We start from the raw sequence: 24,163 nt of genomic DNA on the forward strand, positions 1-24,163 counted from the left end.
TGGGCCTGGCGGCTGAGAGCACTGTGGTCGCTGCAGACAGGGTCTGTCACTGCAGGACACTGGAAGTGTCTCCGTCTACCCAGCATGGTCTGAGGGAAAGGCAGCATGCCCCCACCCGCACACACGAGTATTCTGGAGTAGGGCAGGTGGTCGCCTGCCGTGGGTCTCAGAGTGGTGGGCATCTGCACGTGTTCCAGGGTTACCTGTTCCCTTTTCTAGATTCCGCACTAGCCCCAAGCCTTCTGATGAGCCTTGATTTCTGGGGGCTTTGGAAAGGGGTGTGGAGGCCTGGATTCTCCACGACCATCCTTGCTTGAATGAGTACATGGGTGTCCATCTCACATGAGAATCTCCTGTGTTTGCTTTGTGTGCTGGAGACCTTGCTTGCCCATCCTGGTGCCCTGTCCACCCCTCTCCACCTGCTCTCTGCCCCTGCAGGCTGGCCACTACAGACTGTGTCCGTGGCCTGTCTTTCCTCTGATTCTGGTTGGGTTTGGCCAGTGGGAGGCGCTGGGGCAGTGGCAGTGGCTGCATTCCTCTAGCAAAGGCCCCAGCCCCTCAGCAGCCCTTTCCCTCTAGCTCCCTTTCTGGGGTCTGCACCTCCTCTGCTCGGCCCTGGAGGCCGAGGGGTGGTGGCAGCTCCCCACCATCGGTAGCCCTGGGAGCTCCTCGAGCCCTTGCTGGGTCCCCCTCAGCCTGCCCGCACCTCGGAAATAGCTCCTCATTAAAGTATTCTCCATCACTCAACTGGAGGGGCTCGATTCCAGCTCTGCTGATCAGACGAAGGGCGGTTTGGCGCCCCAAAGTTGAGGACAAGGCCCTGGGGTGGGCTATGCTCCCCCACCCCAAGTACTGCCCCCCAGTGCCGTGGGGGCAAGTGGGGCAGAAAGCAGGTCTTCTCCTAGAACACCACCTTTTCAACTACCCATTTGTCATCAAAATAAGTCCACTTTGACACGTTCAGTTTTTGTTTTGAAACAGCACTTTCAATCACTGTCTGGATTGAAAATTCAGAAGATTTTCTTAAGGAAAGATTCAAGGATCCCAGAAACCTTCATCCTCATTTTCGCCCAGGCCACCAGCCCACCACGTGTCCTCAGGTGCAGAGAGCAGACACTCAGCAGGCCCCGCTCTGTCTGGGCCCTGGGGCCAACTGAATTCTCCCGTAAGACATGGCTGTGAGGGCTCAGGTCTGGGAGCAAAGTGGATCTGGATCCATAGAAGCTGGAGGGACCAGGGGCTCCTTCCTCAGGACCAGGGATGTCAAGGGTCCCTTGGGTCCCTGATGCCTTCACAGAGGAGCTTGTGGGCTGGTCCTGGAGAGGAAACCCGGGTCCTGAGGGGGTGGGAGGTACCCGAGGCCTCAGCTGCTCGGTGCCAGGCTGGACCCAGAGCTCCCCATCTGGAGCCCTGTGTCCCCTGACAGAGCCTGTGTCAAAGGGGCTGGCCCACGGAGCACCCAGTGGGAGTCCTTCATCATCCCCTTGGCTACAAACTTGGCCTTGTTCAGGATGAGGTGGAAGGAGCAGGGCGGCCGAGCCAGCCCCGCGAGGGGACCCAGTCCAAGTCGGGGGGCTCTGGGCAGGCGCGAGCCACCCGAGTCACCCCAAATGCTGGTCTTCCTCACTCAGGAGGCCGCCTGGGCGCAAACCACCAAAGCGCCCAAGGGCCATCCCCCGAAGTCCCTGCAGGACCCCCGCCCCTGTGGGCCCCCGTCTGGGGACCTTCATTTTGATGAAGAGCCTTTGTTTAGAAGCAAATCTCCCCAAGAAACAGGGGGGGTCCTGGCTCTCGCTGCTCGCCTCCCTGGGAAGCCCTACTGCCCCCTCTGCCCCCAGCGCCCAAGCGGGTGGGAGGACCCTTCTCCTCCTGCCACGCCCCACCACCTTCCCTCAGAGCCTCTGAGTGCTGCCCTCCTGGGGCTGACACAGAAAAGGCTGGGTCTCCTTTGTCCCCAGAAACAGTCTTTGGAAACAAGGTGCCAACGTAAGGCTGGGGGCAGGGAGAGCAGGCAGCCCACCCGAGGCAGCCCCATGTGCCCGAGGCCCAGAGAGGGTCGGTTGCCGGCCGTGGTCACACAGCTGTGGGACAGGCAGAAGCAGGCCCCCCAGGGCTGGGCGCTGACCCCACCTCAGGCCCTTTGCTCTGTGCTGCCCGCCCTCTGCAACAGCCTCAGCTTCCTGGGCCTCCGTGTCACCCTCACCTGTGCAGGTCCTCCAAAAGCCACCAGTGGGACACACAGCCAGGAGCGGCCAGTATTCAGAGAGCACGGGAGTTCTCTCAAGGCTCCCCCGGCCCTGGGCTCCTTCCTCTGAGGTCTCAGACACCCCACAGGCAGTAGAGCTGCTTCTCCCATCCATACAGGCTTCCAGAGGCCCAGCCCTTCCCGCGGGTCAGCTCAGAGTTTGGCGTGGTGGCTGCGGAGACCAAGGCTGTGTCCTCTGACGTCCCCTGGTGGCCCGAACCCAGCCCAAGCCCTGGAGGGGACGGCGACACTTTGGTTCACAAGCCACAGTGAAAGGGGGCCGTCCCCCGGGGCGGGAGCTCAGCAGGCCTGCTCCAGGCCCGCCGAGGGGCGGCTTAGGGCTCCTGGGTGGGCCCGAAGGGCTGGGTCCACTTGGAGACATCCAGGAAGACGGCGGAGGCCCCATGGTAGAGCCAGAGGCGGGGCAGGGCGCCGTGGCGGGTCCAGGCGTCGCGCCGGGGGTCGTAGGCCTCCATCTCCACGTGGTAGTCGCCGTCCATGCCCTGCCAGCGGCCGCCCGTCACGTACAGCTCATCCCCCAGCGACACCAGCGCCCCGTTCTCATGCAGGCTGTGCAGGGACTGCACCTGTGGACAGTCCTCGGTCAGCGTCCAGTGGGCGACTGGAGGGTGGTGGTGACGGTGCCCTCGGGGTGGGACGGGGGGACATGCAGAGAGGACGGCCCGCACCCCATCCAGGGTACCAGCACACCTGCTGCCTGGGACCTCACCCCGGCTGCCCCTCCAGGACCCCTCAGACTCTCCCTTCAGTGGAGAGACCCCACTGGTCCCCTCTCCACCCTACGTCTCCCAGGATGATGTTTCCGGCCCCCTCTTTCTCTCTTAGGCCTGAATTTGCTCACATCTGAAGCTGGGGAGTCAAAGCGGGTGGGAGATGTGGAGGGCTGACCCCAGGGCTCCCTCCCAGGGTGAGGGCTGGGCTGCGCTTCTGGTTCTCGGCGGTTCTCTCTCGGAGGGAACAGATGTGGCCTCAGCCCTGACTGGTGCCCCATGAGACCCATCGCTCTGCCCCTGCACCCCTTGCCTTGGCCCGTAGCCTAGGGGTGCCCTGGATGGGGGCTGCGGGGTGAGGGCTAAAGATGTGGGCCCTTCTGGAAGAGCCTGGGAGGGCAGGAAGAGAGAGGTCTTGGGCGGCACCCCCCAGGCCTGGGGAGGACCAAGTGGAGCCCCGCACAGCTGGGACCCAGCCCAGAACCACGCTGTGGGCTGGGACGGGCCCGGCCGACGGGACCCAGGAAGAAAGCGGCAGCCTGGCAGGTCCTCCCTGCACCTGTTCTGCCGCTGTAATGGGGGCCTCCGGTCAGCTGAGCGCTGACGCCAGGGGCCAGCTGCGGTCAGCAGGATCACAGAGGCCTTACTGCTGCCCTGCTGGCCCAGCTAGTGCCGAGGCCACCACGGGCTCCGGGCACTGTCCCTCCCCCTTCTCGGGAAGAAACAGGGGGAAAGGCCAGGGCTCCGTTGCCCCCAGGGGTCCACCCACCACGCCCTCCCCTGGGCCTGATGGAGGAGGGAGGGAGTAGCGGCAATGGGGGTGGGGTGAACGGGGTGCCTAGGAATGGCTGCTCCCCGCCCCCACAGCTCAGGAATCCCCTCCCTGGCTTGACCACCCCCAGGGCCGGGAGACTCACTCCCCCTCGGGCCCGGCCTACACCAAGAAGGAAGCGCTGTCTCTGAGTCCACAGGTCCCTGAGTACTGAGCCCGGTTTTGCCCCCTGAGGAGGACAGGCGCTGTGTGCTGGGGACGGAGCACCCTCCACGACCAGCAGCCTGAGGTTCTCGGCGCGCTCATCCTCAGGCGGGCTCTGGGCTCTCGTGTCTCCATTCACTGTCCCCACCTCCCTCGGTGGCGACACCCCCAGACCCCACCGTCCCCAGGCCTGCTCTCTGCAGGGTCAGGGGTCCAGGTGGGGGTCGCCCTGGGAAGTGAGGCTGGCTCACCTTCTGCCACAGGTTGGCCCCGGGGTCGTACACGTAGACCTTCTTGGTATTGTCCCCCACCAGGTAGAGCGCCCCGTGCAGCGCGGTGCAGCGCGGCGAGGACAAGTACTTGGGGAGGAAGGGCGAGGCGACCACGCTCCACGCGTCTGCGGGGACACGCCCCAGCCCGCGTCACCAGGCGGCCGTGCGGCCAGGGCTCCCGAGGGGGCCCAAAGCCTGGCACAGAGTCTAGAGCCCACACTGGCGCCCACTGTGCCTTGGGGTCCGGGCCACTGCTCGTCCCCAGGAGACCAGTTCCAGGCAGAGGCAGCAGCCAGACAGCTTTCAGTCCCAGGGCTGGGCTTCCCTGTCCCCCGCCCTGGGCACTCTGCCCCCAGCCCCCTATACCTCCAGGCTGGGATGGAGCTGTGGCTCTGAGCTGGTGACCCCCTTTGTCCCCTGCCCCCTTGGTCCCCTGCCTTCCTCGACTGTCCCATCCGCTGCTGATGGGGCTGTGGCGGCCGGCGCCCTGCCCCCCTCGACCTCACCTACACCTGGGGCCTCCACCCTCCCGCTCACTGAGGTGGGATCCCACCTGTGCCCTGCCCCCGGGTCCCACCTACCCCTCGGCCACACTGGGAGGGACTGGTGGCCCGGCCCCGGCCCCGGCCCCTCCCCGTGCCCCATGCCCCCTCTCCCCGACCTGTGACGGGATTGTAGCACTGCAGAGCCAGGGCGTTGTACTTGCAGGCGCTGGAGCCCACCAGGTAGAGCCTGCCCTGGCAGCCGGCCGCCGAGAAGTTGCTGACGTACTTGAGGGCGGGGCTGACGGGCGTCCAGGTGTCCGTGTAGGGGTCGTAGCTCTCCACCTCTACAGCATCCAGAGCGGTGCCTGCAGGGGCAAGGCGTGGAGGCGTCAGGGCTGCAGGGGGCTAGGATGAGCGAAGGCTCCCAGAGATGCAGGGTCTGGGGCCCTGTAGAGGCCGCAGGGACCACTCCGGGCGCCCCAGGAGGGGAAGGGCACGGCCTTGAGAGGCAGGGGACTTATCCTCATTTTACAGAGAGAGAAGCTGGGGCTCGGAGAGGTGAGGGTGTCTGCCCAAGGCCTCACCTCCAAGCAGTGGCATGAGGGTGGGCACCTGGACCCAGGACCGCCCGACTCCAGAGTGGGCAATGGGGCCTCACGGTGAAGCCCAGCCTCTCTGAACATTTCAGAGCCCAGGGCGCTTGGAGAGGTGCCCGCGGGGCCCCCAGGAGGCCACCGCCCCCTGACCCCTCACGTGGTGGGGTCCTTCCGTGGGAGAGAGGAGGTCAGTGGATGGAGCTCTGGGCAGCACCTCCGCTCTGGATGTGACAGTGACATAGACCAGCCGTGGGTGGGAGGGCTTCCTGCTCTCCCTGGAGCCCACCTTGGGCTCTGAGAGCCTGGGGACCCTGAGCTGCCCTGGGCCCTACGCGTGCCCTCTACCCTTGGGTCAGGGATACGGCAGCCACTGAGGGCAAGGGGGCCGGCCAGGACAGGTGGGGCACCTAGGACGGCCTCAGGGCCAGCTTGTCACCTCCAGAGGCCTTGGGAAACTCCCACACGCATCTCATGTCTCAATACTTATCTAACCGTTAGCGTCTCCTTGCAGCAGCTCTGGGGTGTAAGGGGGATAAGGTGGGCCGTGGGCTCAGGCTGAGGGCGTGGTGTGGGCAAAGGTGACAGCAAAAGGAGGCACGGTGGGTCCCCTCACCCCAGGGACGTCACCAAGGAGGTGGCCCCAAGCTGAGGCCTGAGCCCAAGTTTCTGGGATGGGAGTGGTCGTCCCTGCTGGCAGCTCGAGGCCCCAGCTCCTCATGGGTCCCTTTCGGGGACTGACTCGTTGTCCTGTTCTTGCGTCCCTGGAGAGCATTGAATCACCCTGGGGCCGGCTACCGAGGCTCGCGTCTGAGCCTCACCCCGGATGCCCAGGGAGCAGGTGGCCCAGGTGTGGGGGCGAGAGGCTGCCAGGCGTTAGAGGGCGAGGAGGGGCCGGAAGGAGGCAGGAGGCGAGGGGAGGGGCCTCACCGCCAATGGCGTAGATCTCCCCGTTGAGCGCCGCGCTGGCGTGGTTGGTGCGGGCCTTCAGCATGGGCGCCACGGGCCTCCAGGCTGCCTCCCTCAGCGGGAAGCACCAGGCCTGCGTCGTGGACCAGGTGTCCGTCTTGGTTCCCCGAGAGCCCCCTGCCGGGAGAGGCTCTGTCCACTCGGGCGCCCGCCAGCCTGGGCTCTCCAGGGCCCCGCCCCCTTCCCCCCACTCCAGGCCTCCGTCCTGCTGGACACTGGGCGGGGGGGTGGCCGTGGTGGCGCAGTCTCGCCGTGTGACTTGGACACCCCAGAAACAAGCGGAACATGATCAGTGGTTTCAAACCTCCACCAGTGGGAGCTTTCTTCTCAATCAGACCTTACAAGGACCCCCAACTTCTAAGACATAAAACAGAAGACTGACCCCGGCACCCTCCATCACACAGCTCCTTCTGGGGAGGCCCCGGCTGTAGGACAGAACACAGAATGGTTCCCTGCACCCTCGTGTGGACTGTAAATGTCCTTGCTTTCACAAGATGGAAAGGTCTGGAAGAGCCTTGACTAAACGGGCAGGTATCCCACTGAGTGCAGGGCGAGGGTTTGTTCTCACGACCATTACGTTCAGGGGTCAGATCTGCTCTGTGGATTAAGCTGCTGGGAGCCTGGCTCAAGGCGGGGAGCGCCCGCCTGCCCACCTGTCACGTAGACATCGTTGTTCAGCGCCGCCAGAGAGAAGCCCCACTTGTGGTAGTCAGGGAAGTCTGGGAGCGCCATCCACCTCTCTGGCAAGAAGATTGAGGGGTCAGGGTGGCTGGGCTCACTGCGGGGGCCTCTCCTCCCCGCTCTAGAGGTGCAGAAATGTCCCCTCACCGGTGGGGAGGGCCAAGGGGCGGGACTCAGCTGAGGGCAGAGGTGGGGGAGGACACCCGGTGGGGTGAGGCTCGAGGTGGCCCCGGGGGCGACCCCCGGTGCCCCACGCCGCCCTCAGAGCCTGGCACCCAGACTGGACACCTGACTGCACCCAGGGTGTGCCGAGAAGCGGTCCAGGCTCCAGAGGCCAGGTCTCACCCCGGCACTGCAGCAGATCCCACTGACCCCCGATGGCCCTCTTGGGCCTGAGTCAGGTCCCACCTCAGTCCGATGGGGGAATGGGTTAAGGGGCCTGCTCACTAGCCACAGGGGGGTTATGACACCAGCCTCATTCGTTCACTCGTTTCTCATCCGTTCATTCATCCTGAGCACCTTCCGCGCCCACGGGCAGCGTGGAGGGGATCAGACTCGGCCATGTAGCGGGCAGAGTGGGTCCAGACCCCAGCTCTTCTGCACCGGCAGTGCGGCCTTGAATAAGCCCCAGCCTCGGTTTCCTCATCTGTACAATGGGGCTAATTCCCATCTCTGGGGGCGTGGGGACTACAGGAGACTCGTCTGTCAGACAGCATCTGCTGTTAAAGGTACAGCGTCCCCAATGTGAGGGATGGGGTAATGCCCCGGCGCTGGACCTGCCTTCACGAAGCTACATGAGGTAAACTGAAGCAAGAGATGAGAAGGTGCTTTGAAAAAACCAAAATGAGGCAACAAGTGTGGGAGTGGTTAAGTCCTATAATGGACACATTTTGGGTGCTTGTGGGAGGCTGTGGGAGAGACCTGGGCCTCGGGGACGTCCCTGGGAGGACTTCGTTTACTGTTTACGACAGTTTTCAGGACATGTGAAACCCCAGGCTTCGCCGGGTGCCAGGCTGCTGGGCAGGGACTGCGTGTCCCTCTGACTCATGTCTGTGTCACCCCAGGGTGGGGACTGCCCAGCGGTCACCAGACCTTTGCCTGCCAGTGCCCCCCGGCCCCCTCCCCTCGGGGTCTGAGGGACAGCTGCTCCTGGGCTCAGCTCCTGACGTCAGCCCCCAAATCCCTTCTCGTCAGGCCCTGACTTGGGACAGCCGGCCTCGGACTTCCTGGAGCCCGCCAGCCGCTGACGCCATGGGGGTGGTGGCCACCTGCCGTGCGGCCCAGGACAGCGGCCAGCTCCGCAGTGCTTTCCAAAGAGCTTCCTGGGGCCAGTGTGGCCCCTCCACTGTCCTGCTGCCCTCTCAACCCTGCTTTCTTGCGGTCAGGAGAGGCCCCATCCAGACGGCAGGCCTGGCCCCTCTTCCCATTGGCTCCCTGTTACAAAGGCCATCTCACAGATGAGGAAACCGAGGCTCAAGGAGGTGGAGAGACCCACTCAAAGGCCAGAATCAGAGCCCCACTGGGCCGACCCAGAGCTCTCACTCCCCAGGCTGCCTGCACCCCCGGCCCTCTGTCCTCCCCCTGGGACCTGGTTCCACTGGGCGCACAGGGCAGGGGTGCCAAGAGGAAGCAGCGGTCAGGCCGCCCTCCCACTCCGGCCAGCGGCCACCTTCCCACGCTGTGCCGTCTGGGCGGTAGGACCCTTTACCCAAGGCCCCGGGGCCCAAAGTTAGGGCTGTGGCTGGAGGGAGAGGGGGCCGCAGCGCCCCCCACGGTCAGCCCCCCTCCCTTGTGGGGGCCCCGGTTTCCTCTGCAGCCCCCCATCCCGCCCCTGCGCGGCCGGTGGGTGCCCCGCTCTCTGTGCAGCCTGTGTCGCGGTGCGGGGACAGCAGTGCCCGTGCCCTGGGCGCCGGACGGTCACTCACTGGCCTTGGGGTCGTAGAAGGCGAAGTTCCCGGGGCGAGGAGCCAGCTGCTCGGTGTCCTCCTCCTCTTCCTCCAGCGCCCGCCCGCCAACCACCACCAGAACCTCCTCCAGCTCCCGCGGGAGGCTCAGCAGCGCCTGTGGGGCCGGGAGGGCTGGGGTCAGAGGCGCCCGGGTGCCGGCGGGCCGCTAAGGTGGCTTCTGCGGCAGGGGGTGGCTGGGGCGTTTGGGGGCAGCCGTGGGCCCTCCGCGTGGCCCTGTGACAGGACGGGGCGAGCTGCAGCGCGTGCGTGCCCGGGTGTGCTTGTGCGTGGGTGCACACTCACACACACACGTCCACACGCCATGCTGGCGACGGTAAGAAGCGCTCAGGGCCGGGAAAGGCGGGGGCATCAGGTCCTGGTGTGCTTGCGCGTGAGACCTGCTCGCTTCGAGCGGCCAAGGCCCGTACGTTTCCCCAGCTCCCCACCTAAGCTCCCCGCCCCACCAGGAGCCCAGCTCCCCGAGCCAGCCTGTGGCAGGTCGCGCTGGGATGGCCCAGCAGGAAATGCTGGGATGTTCCTACCTGGGTGGGTAAGGAGCCACCGCCCAGAGCTCCCAGGATTGCGGGGTCCCACTGCCTCTCAGACCCGCCCTCCCACCACCCACCGTCACCGGGTGACCACCTAGTGAGCGGGGCTCCTAGCTGGCTCCAGCGCGAGGCCACCCTCTGTGCCTGGCGGGGCCTGGCAGGGCCTGGCGGGGGAGCGGTTAGTATTTGCCACCACACACCCCGCCACCGGCCTGAGCCACGTCTTTGTCCCCTGACATGGCTCCTAAGAAGCCCTTCCGAGCAAGGCTGCCTGGCAGCGGACAGACTTCGGCTCCCCTGGCCCGTCGCTTCATTAGGACCTGTCCACCCACCGGGCCCACCTCCAGCACAGATAGGAAATGGCACCCGATAAACGCTGGAGCAGCTTCCTAAGGGGCAGGTGGTGGCCGGCTGCCACGCCTGTCCGTGCTCCTTGCCTGGGCACAAGCTGTGCCGTCTTCCTGTACTATTGTCCCCCTTGCCAAGCTCCTATCCTTCCTCTAAAGCCCAGCTCAGATGCTGCCTCCTCCGGAGAGCTCTCCGTGACTGCCTGACCCTCTGAGGATGCCCACAGTCCAGCGCTGGCCTTTCTCATGCTGCCTTAGGTGTGTTTCCAGGTTTGTCCCCACCAAGCTGTGGGCTCCTTCAAGACAGGGGTTGGGAATGAGCACTTCTGGGGTCCCCCTCCCCTCACGTCCAGGGTATGGCACACCCAGGGGCACAACCTGTACTTGGGGATGAACTGCGACCCCCTCACAGGTAACCGGCCCAAGGGAGGCAGAGTTGCAAGGTTGGGGACACCCCCATCATACTGTCAGTCCCCATGCCGGTGGGGTCTCTGGAGCGCCTCTCCCCGCTCCCCACCCGTCACTCACCCCCTCGTGGCCCTGGGACAGGGCCTCCCGACAGGCCTCCGACTCCCGGATCAGCGGCTCCGTGGCCAGCAGCTGCTGCACGCGGGGCCGGGGCACGGCGTCCAGGTGCACCAGGCCGAGCAGCTCGGGCAGGTGGGTGGCCCGGGCCTGGGGGTCGTGGCGCACCCAGCGCAGCAGGGCCTCCAGCCGGCTCTGCTCCGGCTGCACCTGCAGCAGGTCGCCGGCCAGACAAGTGGCCAGCCGCTCTTGGGACAGCTGCAGAAACTCATCCTCCTGTGCCACGGCCTCAAAGTTCTCCCTCAGGAAGGCCCAGGCCTTGGCAGCCACGCCCAGCAACCCCTGCTGCTCCCCAAACTCACAGATGCCGAGGCAGTTGGTGGCATCCAGCTGCTGCTGCAGGTAGCGGCCGCAGACCTTCTGCACGGCGGGGAAGTGGAGGCGCGCGGCCGTGCGGGTCAGTGCCTCCACGTTGCCCTGGGTGATGGTCAGCCGGCCCGTGTACACAAAGTCCACCAGCTGTGCCACCACGGCCGGCTCCATGTCCCTCAGCTCCACGCGCGCCGAGAAGCTCTCGGCGAAGTCGCCCGCGAACATGGCGTGGAAGTAGGGGCTGCTCAGCGCCAGGAGCCCCCGGTGGCAGGGCAGCTCCCGGCCACCCACCAGCAGCGTGACGTCCGCCAGCTTGGGCTGGAAGCGCAGCTGCCGCAGGCCATCCAGCATGTCCTGGGCGTGCGAGGGCAGGTGGAAGTCCAGGTCGTCCACGTTCCACACCATGACTGCGCGGCCACCTACTCACGGGCGTCCCCACGGGCTCCTAGGGAGAGGAGCCAGCATGGTCGGCCACGGGGACGGTCTCCTCAGCCCGAGTCACCCATCCATCCGACCATCGGTCTGAGCATCAACTGTGTGTGAAGCGCTTCGCCCAGCCTCTCACCTAAGCCGTCCCCATAGCTCTGCAAGGCAGGCAGTGTCTTTCCCAGGTTACAGTGTGGAGGCTGAGGCTCAGAGCGGGCGGGAGACCTAGTCGTGGTCAAGTGATCAGGGCAGGACAGGCCAGCAAGGGAACCAAGCCTCAGCCCCCCTCCATACCTCCTCCTGGAGCGTGGGGATCCCTGTGGACCCCCAACCCCCCAAGTGGCCTCCTCAGCTCCCAGATCCCACCTTGCTGGGGAGAGCATCAGCATTTGAATAGTTTCTGCCCCATAGGTCCTCACTGGGCATGACCTTGCTGGGTGACCTTGGGTGAGCCACGTCCCTCTCTGATCCCAGCTTCCTCATGTGCTGATTAAGAGGCTGGCGGTGAAAGGGGCCGAGGGGTCACGTCCCCACGGCAGCTTGTGCTGTCACGGTGCCCCCCACGTGCCAGGCCCATCCTGAGCTTTGCACAAATACTCATCACTCAGCCCTCGCGGCCACCCCGAGAGCTGGGTGCTGTTTGAGTCCCTTTGACAAGTGGGGAGACAGAGGCAAAAAAGGCTTAGGTCGCTTGTCCAAGACCACACAGCTCAGACATGGCGAACCGGGCTCGGGGGCCTGGGCCCTGAACCCCCAGGTTACACGTCGCTGGGCGTAAGTTGGTAAAGAGAAGCAGGCAAAGGAAACTTTCTGGGGGGCGGCCGCCGTTCACATTGCCTGATTCAGCAGATCCTTTTCTGGGCTTATTTAATGATGTGCATATTTCTTTATGATCTTCGGGTATTTTTGCCCTAAGAAAACTGCCCCAGAGAAACAAAGGTTTTGCACAGGTGATCTCACCCTGAGGTACCACACAGCAAAAAAGCTGTCTGTCTGCCAGGGGGCAGCTTCGGACCCATCAGAGCGAAGGCCAGTGCAAAATGCTGGGTCAACCAAGAGCCATGAAAGTGACAAAGCCCCGGGGAGAACCGTGCACCACGGGTGCCCCGGGCGGGGGTGCCGTTGGTGGGAGTTGAGCAGGGAAGCACCCAAGGAACCCACCTAGGGGCCCAAGGACCTGCCTGGGCTCTGCCCAGACAGGACTGGTAGGGAGCCCCGGTCCGTGTCCATCCTGCCTGACCCAGTGGTCTCTCTGGCCAGGATGAAGGCGGCCCTTCCCTCCCAGGGGAGCGCAGAAGATCAGTCAGGCAGCTGCCACCCCCAGGCCTCGCATTCCCCTCATTGCTGTGGCCCCGTTCTCCGGGCATTGCAGCCCTGGGGACCAGCGGGCCAGGGTGCCCAGCACCTTCTCGTGGGGCCTCAGGTCGTCTGCTGACACCTGCTGCCCCGCAGTTCCAGCAGGGGGGCGGGCGCTTCCAGGGGGTCTCAGAGCCTCCACCCAGTGCCTGCCAGGCCAGGAGAGAGGAGGGCAGAGTGGGTGGGCCACCAAAGGGCCTTAACCCAGCTCTGGCCAGGGGCTGGCTGCTGTGGCCCCGGCTGCAGTCAGAGGTGTGGTCCAGCCTCCCCCGGCCCACCCTCGCCCTCTTCCCCAGCCAGGACCTGAGCCCCTACCCCACGCTGAGGGGCCTGGCCTAGCCAGCATGCAGGGTCTCTCCAAAGCACCCAGCGCTGTGATCTCCAAGCCCACTGAGCTGTCCCACTAGAACCCACCCTCCCCTCTGGTCCCAGCCCTGGTCCTCACCTTGCCTTCCCATCTGCCCCCCAGACCCTACCTCTCAGTCAGCACCTGGACCTTGTCTCAGAACTCAGGCTGGAGAGCAGGACTGCCCAGCGGCCAAGGGATATGGAGGGCCTGCTGGGATATGACTGGGCTGGGCTGGGCTGGGCGGGGCGGCCACGTGGGGACAGAAGGGTATTTTTAGCCTCTGTCAGTGTGGGGAGGGAGGGAGGGAGGGAGGGTGGCCAGTGGGGGAAGGAGAGAGGTGACAGCTCTTCCCTGGCTGTCCTCCCTGAAAGCCCACACTGGCCTGGAGCCTCCTGTGACCCCCTGAGACAGGACAGGTGGCAGGAGGCACCGCGGGGCAGGGGCGAGTCTGGGCTTACCCCCTCCCAGTGGTGTTCGGCTGACGGCGGGGGGTGGGCACGGCTCCCCCCACTTCTGTTTCTTCATCTGCAAGAGGGTCCCCCTCAGGTGAAGCCTGAGCTGGGGACTCAGGAGCCACACGGAGCCCCCAGTGCAGGGCCTGGGTGTCCTGAGCGCCCAGCAGGTACCAGCTTCCCTGTGGTTATCGACAGGTGCCCACATGGCCTCTTATTCTCCGTCAAGCGGGGAAAAGTTATCATCATGAAGAAATCTGGGTTGCTCAGCAAAGACTTTCAAAACCTGGGGTCCCTGGTGGCGAGGAGTCTCGGTGGTAAAGGAGGGGCCCAGAGAGGTGCCCGCCAGGCTGGTAACAGGGTCGTGGGATCCCAAAGATCTGTCCCCTCGTATTGTGGCCTTGGCCTCCCTGCCCTGCTGTCTTCATCAGTCGTGAGCATCAAAGATGGCCAAGAAATGGGATCATCTACAAATACAGCAGCGGCGGCTCACAGCCTCCTCGGAGTGGGGAGTCCCTGCCGTCTGGGTCTCGCTGGGGCTCTGGAGCCGCAGGCCCTGACTGAGTCTGGGCTTGAGCCCAAGGAGCTGCGAGGGTGTCTCTCATGCCAGCGGTCAGAGGAAAGCTTCCCGGCCCAGGGCCTGCAGGTACACAGGAGAGAAGCCTGCAGCCTGGTGAGGCCAGGTGGGGCCTCTACCTGTCAGCCCCTCCATCCTGTCCCCGCGTGGGCCTTACCGATGCAACCACTTTCTAGGCATGTTGCAACGTGGAAGAGTCAGGTAGGGCCGAGGCTGACAGGCCTCCTGACACCCACTAGGGACTGGCCTGATGCTCTTATGGTGCAGAGAGGCCCGGGGGTCCCAGGGTGACAGTCTCACTCCTGGCAAGATTTGGTAATTTCCCAAGGGTATCTGGGTGTCATGACACCTCGCGTCCGAGACAGAGGGCTCTGCTTCCTGCTGGGGCGCTGGTTGTGAGCTGGGCACCACGGTCTCTGCTCTCATGACATGAGGACCCCGTCGTTACACACATACTGCAGTGATTGCCTAGTTAATTATACATTCACAAGATTCTTCCATACTTTGCTCACTCACAGGTTTCCTGAATCCGTGCTTCCCTCCCCAGCCCAGCCCAGCCCAGCCCAGTCATATCCCAGTTCAGGCCAGTCCAGTCATAGCCCAGCCCAGCCCAAGGCCCTGCCCCCTGCCCCCAGAGAGTCCCAGGACTTTCCCCGTAGCCTCAGGCATCAGCCTCATGCCCAGGGGCCTCATGGATGTCTCCACCTCTCTTTGTGTCCAGGGCCATCCTGGGGAAGGCGCTGGAGGGGGAACAGAGTTATTGGTCTCGCCTCCCAGCCCCACTGTGTTTGCAGGCAGAACGCGGAGGGTTAAGGCATTCCTGGCTCAGGCTGGAGGAAATGAGGACAGGGGATTCTGATGACAGGCCACTTCACAGGCAGACGCCTCCCCTCGTGTGCCAAGAAAGGAGGCCCTTCGGGGACCCAACGCCTCGGATGACAGGTCAGTTTGGGAAACTCGAAACCAGGGACTCAACATATCCTCATCATCAGATTGCTACCGAGTGGCGCAGTTTTTAAAAATACGCTGCTTGTTTGTTTTTATGATTATAAAAATAACACATGTTCATTGTGGGAAATTTAGAAAACACAGGAAAGTATAAAGAAGAAAACTGGTAGAAGGAAATCCCCATGAACACACTGGCGTTAGAATGACTGCAGTGTGTGCCCTGTTTTATCACAATATTCTATCGTGAGCATTTCTGATGTGATTAGTCTTTGAAAATATGATTTTGGGGACTTCCCTGGAGGTCCAGTGGTTAAGATTTCGCCTTCCAAGGCAGGGGGTGTGGGTTCGATCCCTGGTCGGGGAGCTAAGATCCCATATGCCTCGTGGCCAAAAAAACAAAACAAAAACCAAAACATAGAAGAGAAGCGATATTGTAACAAATTCAATAAAGACTTTAAAAAATGGTCCGCATCAAAAAAAATAAAAAGAAAATACGATTTTTAATTTCATCATAAAGGGAACATATCACACTTTAAGAAGGTGGAAGTGACACCCAGTCACTCCTATTAAGGGACGTGTGAGTTGCGTGCTGTTTTGGACTGTGATAACTAGTGCGGTGTCGCCTCTGTGATTACTCCCCCAGAACAGATTTGGAGAGTGAGATCCCCAAGGTTTACATCGACGTGTGGACAAGAGGGTCGTCACCTTGGGTGACGGAGGCCCTTTCTCCATCAGGAGGTAAAACTGTCCCCTACACTTGGCCCGGTGCCTTCACGCCATGAGGTCCTGCTCAACCAGACCCGTCCACCCCCTCGGTCATACATTTTTTCCCCCAAATAGTTACCAACATTCTCTGTACTGTTATTAATAATTCCTTCTTTCCCCCACGGATTTGCTGCAGTGCCTTTATCTCAAGGGCAAAGTTTTCTGTGCGAAATATCTCAGCTTTCTCTCTTCTGGTCTGTTGATCTGAGTGACCATATTCTGGGGTCAGAACCACCTTGTTTGATGGACTATTGCTTTATAATTATGATGTCATCATATTTGAAATGTAAGCCCCTTCGTTACTCTTCTATTTAAAATCTTCTAGTCTGTTGTATTAGTTAGCTATTGCTGCATAACAAATGACCCCAAAGTCTAGTGTCTTAAAACAATGAACATTTATTATCTCACACAGTTTCATGGTTCTGGGACCACTTTAGTGGGTCGTTCTGCCTCAGGATCTGTCCTTAGATGGCTCCAAGGGGCTGGCCGGACTGCAGTTGTCTGAAGGCTGGCCTTGGGTGGGGGCCCACACGGACCTCCCCACAGGGCTGCTCCGAACATGGCGGCCAGCTTCCCCCAGAGATAGGACAGCAACCAAGATGGGAGTCTTTCATAACCTACTTGGAGGTGCTGTCTGTGGCTTCTGCCATATTCTGAGGTACAATGTGGGAGGGACTCCAGCAGACGTGCTTCCAGGAGGTGGGCTTACTGGAGGCCTTCTTGGAGGCTGGCCTCCACAGCTGGCTTTGTTCATGGTTTGCTTCAAAAGAACTTTAGAGTCATTCAAAAAGAGTTTGACTTTGCCTAAATCTATGCATTGATATGTGAACAGCTTACACTATTCCCATATTTTTCCCACACAGCTTTTTCTTCATATTTGTCCTGCACATGTTTATGAGCTGGGGAGAGAGACGGGGTTCCCTTTCTGCAGTATTTTCCCGACTCTTCTGGAAGCCCCTGTTTTTGCACCTTGTTTTGTGTCTGGTCACCTCACAGCCTCCGGATCCCTAGGTAGTGGCTCCGGGGTCCTCAGTGAGCTTTTGACAACTGGACGGCAGGATTATAGGGACCAAACAGGCCTCACAGCAGCATGTGTGGCCTTGCCAGGGCCAGGGGACACCTGCTTCCCACAGGAGACTTGCTAGTGGGCCAGGGGTTCCCAGGTCGCTAAGCATCAGGACCACCTGGAATATCTTTAAAAAGAAACCCAGCTTTATCAGGCCCAGCCCAGGCAAAGGGACTCAGAATCCCCGGGGCTGCTCCTGGGACACCGTGTTTTTATAAGAAGGACCCCCCAGGAAGCAGAGTGTCCGCAGAAAGGCATTTGGGGAGTCCCCCGTGACTGCCAAGCAAAGAAGTCCTCTCCTCCCTTCCAGGCCTCAAGCGTGGGTCTGAGCCCCCCGCCTCAACCTCTGCCTGCCACTCACCTTGAGCCCAGGTCCTCATGGACCCCAGGATACTGTGGGCTGCTCCCAGCTGGCCTCGGTCCAGCCTCTTAGCTGGGAAAGTGAGGGCATGGAGGGACTTGCCCAAGGCCATAGTGAGTAGGCAGGGACGCCTTAAGTTGGGCGTGCTGGCCCCCCACTCAGGGTTCCCCTGAGCATTCTGGCCAGCAGGCGACCTCTGGGACTGCGCTCTGTGTCTGCCGCCCACCCCGCTCCGGGCCTCCTCTGAACAAGTGTCCTGCAGGAGGCCCACAGGGAGAGAGACATCGGAGCGCCCAGCACCTTCTGACCCCCGGCCCCCGGGCTCCCCCCACCCCCCTTGGACCTGCACCCCGCCAGCCTGGGCAGCGGAAGCGCCCTGTGGACCAGCCCTTGTCCAGCTCCAAAGATTGAGTTTTGGGTCTAAGCGCCAGGGCATCATGACGGCAACAGCGTACGGGATGCTCCCAGCTGCCTGGGGTTGGTGCCCTGCTCATTAGAACCTGCTCCTTAAAATACTGACACAGGCTGGTGTCCCTGTCACCCCAGGACAGAGACCCCTCATACGGGACCTCAGCCCACCCTCGCCAGGACGCTGGGAATGGGCGGTCAGTGCCATACCCCCATTTTACAGATGAGGAGGTGGAGGCTCTGAGGGGCTAAGGATGCCGCCTCTGCTGTTTCGGCCGAGCTGAGCTGAGGACTGGGTCTTGCCCACCAGGTGGGGCCCTCGCTCTCTACGGGCACAGGTGGGAAGGCCGGCCAGGAATGGATCTTTATTTAGCAAACTCACGTCAGGTGTCCACCCTGCAGGAGGGTCTGGAGATGGAGCCATTGCCAGCGCTGCCCCCGAGCCCGGCCCTGGCAGCTCCGACTTTATATTTTCCTGATCATCCCTCCCTGTGACAGCCTCAAGTCAGCTGGCTGGGAGGACCCTCTGTTCCATCCCACATCTTGTCTGAGCCGTCCAAGCTCTGCAGGCACGTAGGAACACCACAAGAGACCCCTATCCCAACGGGTCTGTCTGCAGGGAGGCGGCGGCCCGTAGGAGATTCCTGAAACCTCTCCCCAGCACACTGCCTGCTGGGGCCACGGCACGGCTGCAAGACACCTCTCCCCTAAAGCCCCTTGGTTTCCCTCCCTGACCCGGAGAATTCGGGAGTCTGGTCTCTTGCCCGTCGAATCCCGTTCTCTCCGACCCCCAGCTCCTCTGCCACTTCACAGGTGGGGAAAGGGGACAGAAGAGGGGAAGGGGCATGGCCCAAGGTCACCAGAAGGAACCAAGGCAGGACCCAAGGAGGGCAGACAGAGGCTCAGGACGCGACCAGAGCCACCGGCACCAGAAGCACTGAGAGAAGGGACACCCAGGCGACTCTGGAAGGAGGACCAAGGGGAAACCCGGGCTGGAATCACAGGTGCCTGAAGGAAGACTGGGCAGAAGGGCGTGGGCCGAGATGGCAAGTCATCCAACTTCGGGGCCGACTGGGGGACTGACTTTCGGGCCAGCGGTGAGAAGGGCTCTGAAGCTGATTCCCGCCAGGGGGCAGACCTGGAGGGTGGCAACTAGCACGCTGAGGATCTGCCGGCCTGCCCTCAAGGCTCACCTGGCCACCAGGTGGGCGAAAGGAAAAGAGGAGAGGACCAAAACCACACCGGAAGCCCCGTTGGTAGGAAGGCAGGCTGCCAGCCCATCTCACTCCCCGAAGCTGAACATCTCAGCTTCTTTCTCCTTCCAGAAGGCGAAGCTCCGGTCGATGTAGCCACAGATGTCCTCGCTGTTGAAGCTGCCCCGCTGGGGGCCGGACACCAGCCTCTGTGCCGCGGGCCCGGGGCCGCCGCTGGGGCCGGCATGGGGCAGGGGCCGGAGCGGGGTCAGGCCCGACTTGCGGCCAGGCTCTGCGCCCCAGGGGTGACTGCGGCTGGAGCCGAAAAAGCGGGCTTTGATGTCCTCGAAGCCGTCGGTCCAGGCACGGCGGCCGGCAGCCACCTCGTCCGTCACGGCCTTGTGGAAGGCACGCGCGGCCTCCCAGCCGTGGGCGCCCAGGTGCTCGAAGACCTCGAAGCAGAGCAGGTGGCGCATCTTGCGCTCCTCAGCCGACAGGTCGCACTCCAGGAGCTGGAAGTAGCCCAGCATGAAGAGGTCCAGCGTGAGGCTGCCGTAGGGCACCGGCGCCCCGTCCACGTGGGGCAGGAACTGCTCGGGGGACAGGGGGCCGTGGGGCCGCCGGCTCAGCCGCCGCAGCTGCCGGGCGGGCACGTGGGCCAGGATGGACTTCCAGTTGCCCAGCAGGTGGGCGATGATGCTGCGCTGCTGCCACAGGTGGCCCAGCCGCGGGCTCTCGCTGGACGGCGGGGAGGGGAGCTGAGGGCCCCCGGCCGCCTCCCGCCGCCGCGGCTCCACGCGCCGGGCCTCCAGGGTCCTGCAGGCCACCGTCTTCAGGGCCGGCGTGTAGGCCGACTTCTTCCAGTGGCTGAGGAAGAGCATGACGATGCGCTCCTTGCGGAGGCTGGCCAGGTCGGGGCCAGGCACGGCTCCCGCCTCCGACGGGGCCTCCTCGCAGCTGATGCCCGAGTCGCTGGCCTCCTCCGCGTCCCCCGGCCCCGGCTCCCCTGCGATCGGGCCGCCGCGGGGCTGCAAGGGGGAGGGCCAGCAGCCTCTCAGGCACGGCCCCGGCTGGGGCCCCAGCTCACAGGGGCCGGGGCTCGGGGTGCAGGGCCGGCCGGGGGCTGACTCGAAGTTGCCACGAAGTGTCCGCACCGACACCCCACACTCCTGGATCTCGCGCTGGGCCTCGCTCCTCGGAGGGCTGGCTGGGGCCTCCCTGGGGGCCTCCAGTGGGGGCCGCTCCTCGCCTGGCACCAGCCCGTTCACGCCCTTCAGCAGCAGCGACAAGCTGCGCACCAGCCGGGAGACGTGGCTGCACCAGAAGGGCAGGGGCTGCGCGCCGGGTGTGGCCTGCGGAGCCCCCACGGAGCCCTCGGGCTCGACCTCGGGGCTGGGGCCCTCCTCGCCCTCCAGCCCGGGCGCGCGGGGCAGGAAGTGGCTGTTGACAGTGATGCTGACCAGGGGCGCAGGCAGCAGGGCCTGCAGCTCGGCCGCCAGCCGGCCCAGCTCGCTCTCATACTCCTGGCAGCGGCGCCGCAGCTGCAGGTCTGCGATCTGCTTCTCCAGGTACACCAGGTCGTCCTCGGTCAGCAGCTCCCCGAAGGGGCCCAGGATGGCCTGGTGAGTCTGCGAGTACCGCCAGGCCGCCTGCTCTGTGGCGCCCGTACTCCCGCCGTCGTCCTGGGCACAGGGAGGGCAGCTCAGTGGGGCCACAGCCCACATGGCGAGTTCCTGCTGGACACAAGCTCCCCTGGGAACCCCAGCCCAGCCCCTGGACACCCGCTGGCCACTGCCTGGACTCTGAGGGCGAACGAGGTGAGCGGCCAGCCCCGTTCCCGAGTCTGAGGCTCAGGGCAGTCACCCACCCTGGAGGGCCCAGTCTTCCCCTCAGAAGGGGTAAGGGTGCCTCTGCTCTGCCACCCGCATGTCCTCCTCAACTCCTCAATGTTGATTTCAAAGACTCTCTCTCCTCAGAGCCCCCCAATCCCTCCGCAGAGTCTTCTGCGGTTGGACGGCAGCCCTAAGGATGGGCGGCCTCAACAGCTCTGCTCTCAGTTCTTGCAGCACGTGGCCAACTTCACCCAAAACACCACCCCTCGGGGCTTCCCCTGGCACCAGGATACAGCTGTGCCCCCAGCGCTCACAGTTTGCGGGGGAGACCGACACAGAGAGCCTCCGAGCTGGGCTCCCTCTGGGTGCAGCTCTGTGCCCACCTGATTACTTCTCCGAGACCCCTGATGGAGGCCCTGCATCTGCCCCATTTCACAGGTGAGGGGACTGAGTTGCCACCTGGTTGCCAAGAGGCCCGGGATTGTCTGGTGCCAGGTGGCACTCTGCACAAGTAAGTTCTGATTCCTTGTCCCAGGAGGCCCGGGGAGGGGAGCAGGTGCTGCAGGGGTGGGGGGGAGCTGCTGTCCTGGGCAGTGTCCGGCCCACAAGGGTCGGGCACGGGAACTCGCAGCCTACGGCCAGGCTGTGACTGGGCCAATCCCTTTCCCCTTCAGTCTGTCCTTCCTGTTTCCCGGAGTTCTTCTGCATACCCTTGGCCCTGCCCCAGGGTCAGATTCCAAAGGGCTTCCCAGCTGTGGCAGGAGGCCCCACCCACCCCTGCCTGGCTCCACCCTCAACCCCATGGGTGTCCATCGCGGACTTCGAGGACAGGCTGGGCCATTAGACCAGCGCCACCCAACACTTCTGAGATGAGGGGATGGCATGCCGAAACCTGCCGTGGCCATTAGCCACCTAGGGCTACGGAAGTGAAATGTGGCTAATGCAGCTAACTGAGGGACAGGGGGTTATTTTTATTTCATTTTAATTCATTTAAATAGCCACATATGGCTGGCATTATTGTATTGACAGGCAGCTCTAGACCAAGGGTGCAGAATACATCATTCAGACAAAATTGTATCCCTCCAGGATAAGACTCTACAACAACGGTCCACATGGTAGCCAGAGGGAGCCTGTTGAAATCCAAGTCAGATCACAGCCCTTCCTTGCTCATATTCTCAACGGTTCCCGCCAAGGTGATATCTGCCTGACCCCTCTCCGACCTCACCTCTGCCCACCCTTGGGCCAGCCCATCCGTGCCTCAGGACCTTTGCACTTGCTGTTCCCTCTGCTCCCAATCACTTGTCCCACATTCCCATAGGGCTCCCCTCTCACTTGCTTCTGGCCCCTGCTCAAGGCCACTCCCCAGAGAGGCTGCCCCTGACCACCCGGGCAGAAGAGCCCCCTCCCCTTTTCACTGCTTTGCTTCTCTCCTTAGCACTTGGAACCACCCTCAGCGCAGTTGCCCAGTCACCCTGCCTTCCCTGCTGGAATAAAAGCGCCAGGGGGCGGGGCTGGTCTCTTTCACTGCTGAGAACAGAGCTTTGGCACACGGTGGGCACGGGATACAATCGTTAGATCCAAGAACATGTGGGGACCACATCATTAGAGATGAAGGGTTACAGGTGAAGGGACACAGCCCTCTGATCTGGTTCAGCTTCATGGTCTGGCAGAAGAGGAAGCTGAGGCCACAGAGGGACACGCAGTGGCGTTCCGGGTCTCAGGACTCGAGCTGTGTGCTCAGGGACCCCACCTTCCACGTCCACCAGCCAGTACAAAGCCTCCTGCTCCCGCCTCCGCCCTCTACGCTCTGGTCCCACCCGGGCCCCGCCCACCTCCCACAACGCCACGCCCCTCACCCCATCCGGCCCTGCCCTCCAAGCCGGGCCCCGCCCCCTTTCAGGCCCCGCCCCCACCCTCGTCCCCGCCAGGCCCCACCTGGACCTCTGGCGCTGGAGCTGCGCCCAGGCGAGCCTGCAGCTTCCGCACCATCACCTGCCGCTTCCACTCGGGGATGGGCCGGCCGCGCTCATCCCGCGTGGGCACCAGCCCGTCGAGGTCGCCCGCGGGCAGCCCATCCAGCTGCAGCGCGACCAGGCTGTCCGGGGCGCCCCCCGCTGCCGTCTCCGTCACCTGTGTGGACAGGCAGGTCGTTCAAGGCCCCTATGGGCCTCTGGTCCGGGAGGGAGCGGAGGGGAGGACCGCCCTGGGCAAGCGCAGCTGAGGGAGGAGGGGCGGTGGAGGCTGACCAGGTAGGGCAGGGGAGCTGACCACTGACAGCACCCCCCGCCTAAGTGTGAGTCTTCTGAGGGCAGGGACCCCGCTGTGCCCTGTGGGACCCAGGCACGTGTTGGGAGGCTTGCTGCCTGAAAGAGGCAATCAGAGATACTGCCCAGGGCACGCCATGTGGATGGGCAAACTCGTTTGGGGAACAGTTGCATAGACAAGTTTGGTGGCCAATTCTGGACTGCAGGACTTGTCAGAGCCTTTAATGTGCTGTGTGCACTGTAACTCTACAAGGGGGCAGCACGATGCAGCACTTCCCAAACTCAAAAAGAGCATCTCAGGGGCTGAGCGTTCCCAAGACCCATTCAGGGAAAGGATGGCTGGATTTAAAAGGGGCTGGTGCCCAGAAAGAGAAGGAGTGGGCCGCTGGGAGCCCCCCGAGGAGGAGAGCAGTGGGCGCCAGGCCCACCCTTCCCATGGACTGATGCTTCCCTGTACCGTGACAGCAGCATCTGTCAGGATGAGGGGCTTGGGCCACTGGAACCCCCTGGAATCAGAGAAGTGTCCCTCGTCTACTATGATGGGGAGACAGGTTGCTTCTGGCCTTGGAATCTCCATCTCCTCAGATGCCAGCCAGTCACCCCAGGGGCCTCCTGGAGGAAAGGGCCTGGCTGCCCCAGGAGTGACCTGGCTGGGGCCCACATAGGAGAACACGGTGAGAAGCCAGCCAGGCTTTGGCTGGGGTGCCTTGGGAGACAGGGATACGGCGGGGGTTCTCACCATAGGGACGGCTGTGGCACCGGTGGTGACCCTCGGGGGTGCTGTGCGGGTCACGTGCTCCCTCGGAAGAGGCTGGTCAGGCTGGCCGGGCCAGGCTGGGCTGAGAGATGCTGCCACTGGAAGGAAGGGGCAGCTGGAGTCAGAGAGGTCGGGGGATGGGGAGCAGAGGACCCCGGACCTGGGGCAGGACCGGCCTTCCTGAAGGACCACTGGACTTGGAGCCAAAGGCCCAAGCAGCTCCCTGCCAAGTGCCCTGGGACCTGGGCAAACTCATTCATCCCTGGCATTCCAGAGGTGTCCTTGGAGCCCCCTCCAAGCCCTGCCGGTTGGGGAGCCTGCATTCCACCCACCTCATCCCATCCCATGGCCCGCCCCCCTCCCCAGCCTCTCCTGTAGCCTAGAAGGAGCTAGAAAGGGCATAGGGTTCCGTGGTCTGGGGATCTAATGCAGCCCCATCAGACCACAAACCTGTCCTTTCACCGCTCTTCCCTCCACTAAACACACACGCACGCACACGCACGCACGCACACACGCACACGCACGCGCACGCACGCACGCACCCCTACGTGTGACTGTATAACTACAGCCCATTCCATGAAGCACGCTGACCTTCCCTGCACATGGGGCCTGCAGACATTTTTCATGCTATTCCATTGCCGTTTCATTTTCATAAGTGCTGTCACGGTTCCCTAATGGGTGGTGACCGCTCCCCCGCCCCCTGCTGGAATCTCAGGGAA

The 24,163-nt window shown here is 63.2% G+C and overlaps 2 protein-coding genes across 2 annotated transcripts in view; both read right to left on the reverse strand.

The window, feature by feature from the left end:
- Positions 1-975: 975 nt before the first annotated feature.
- Positions 976-13,040, reverse strand: KLHL30 (kelch like family member 30). Its single transcript, XM_033860363.2, has 8 exons — positions 12,949-13,040; positions 10,322-11,135; positions 8,878-9,013; positions 6,925-7,011; positions 6,233-6,388; positions 4,886-5,074; positions 4,204-4,349; positions 976-2,832 (listed from the first exon to the last, which is right to left on the reverse strand). The coding sequence occupies exons 2-8, from the start codon at positions 11,093-11,095 to the stop codon at positions 2,581-2,583; spliced, it is 1,740 nt and encodes a 579-aa protein (XP_033716254.1). The 5' UTR covers positions 11,096-11,135; positions 12,949-13,040; the 3' UTR covers positions 976-2,580.
- Positions 13,041-17,348: 4,308 nt separating this feature from the next.
- The window catches only part of ESPNL (espin like), a 29,379-nt gene continuing 22,564 nt past the window's right edge, over positions 17,349-24,163 (reverse strand). The window contains exons 7-9 of the mRNA XM_073807038.1: positions 23,427-23,542; positions 22,359-22,553; positions 17,349-20,273 (exon numbers count right to left, since the gene is read on the reverse strand). Coding sequence (XP_073663139.1) covers positions 18,681-20,273; positions 22,359-22,553; positions 23,427-23,542 — 1,904 coding nt within the window. The 3' untranslated portion in view covers positions 17,349-18,680. The remainder of the gene's footprint in view (positions 20,274-22,358; positions 22,554-23,426; positions 23,543-24,163) is intronic.

The sequence above is a fragment of the Tursiops truncatus genome, chromosome 7 (genome assembly GCF_011762595.2).
Source record: "Tursiops truncatus isolate mTurTru1 chromosome 7, mTurTru1.mat.Y, whole genome shotgun sequence".
NCBI lineage: Eukaryota > Metazoa > Chordata > Mammalia > Artiodactyla > Delphinidae > Tursiops > Tursiops truncatus.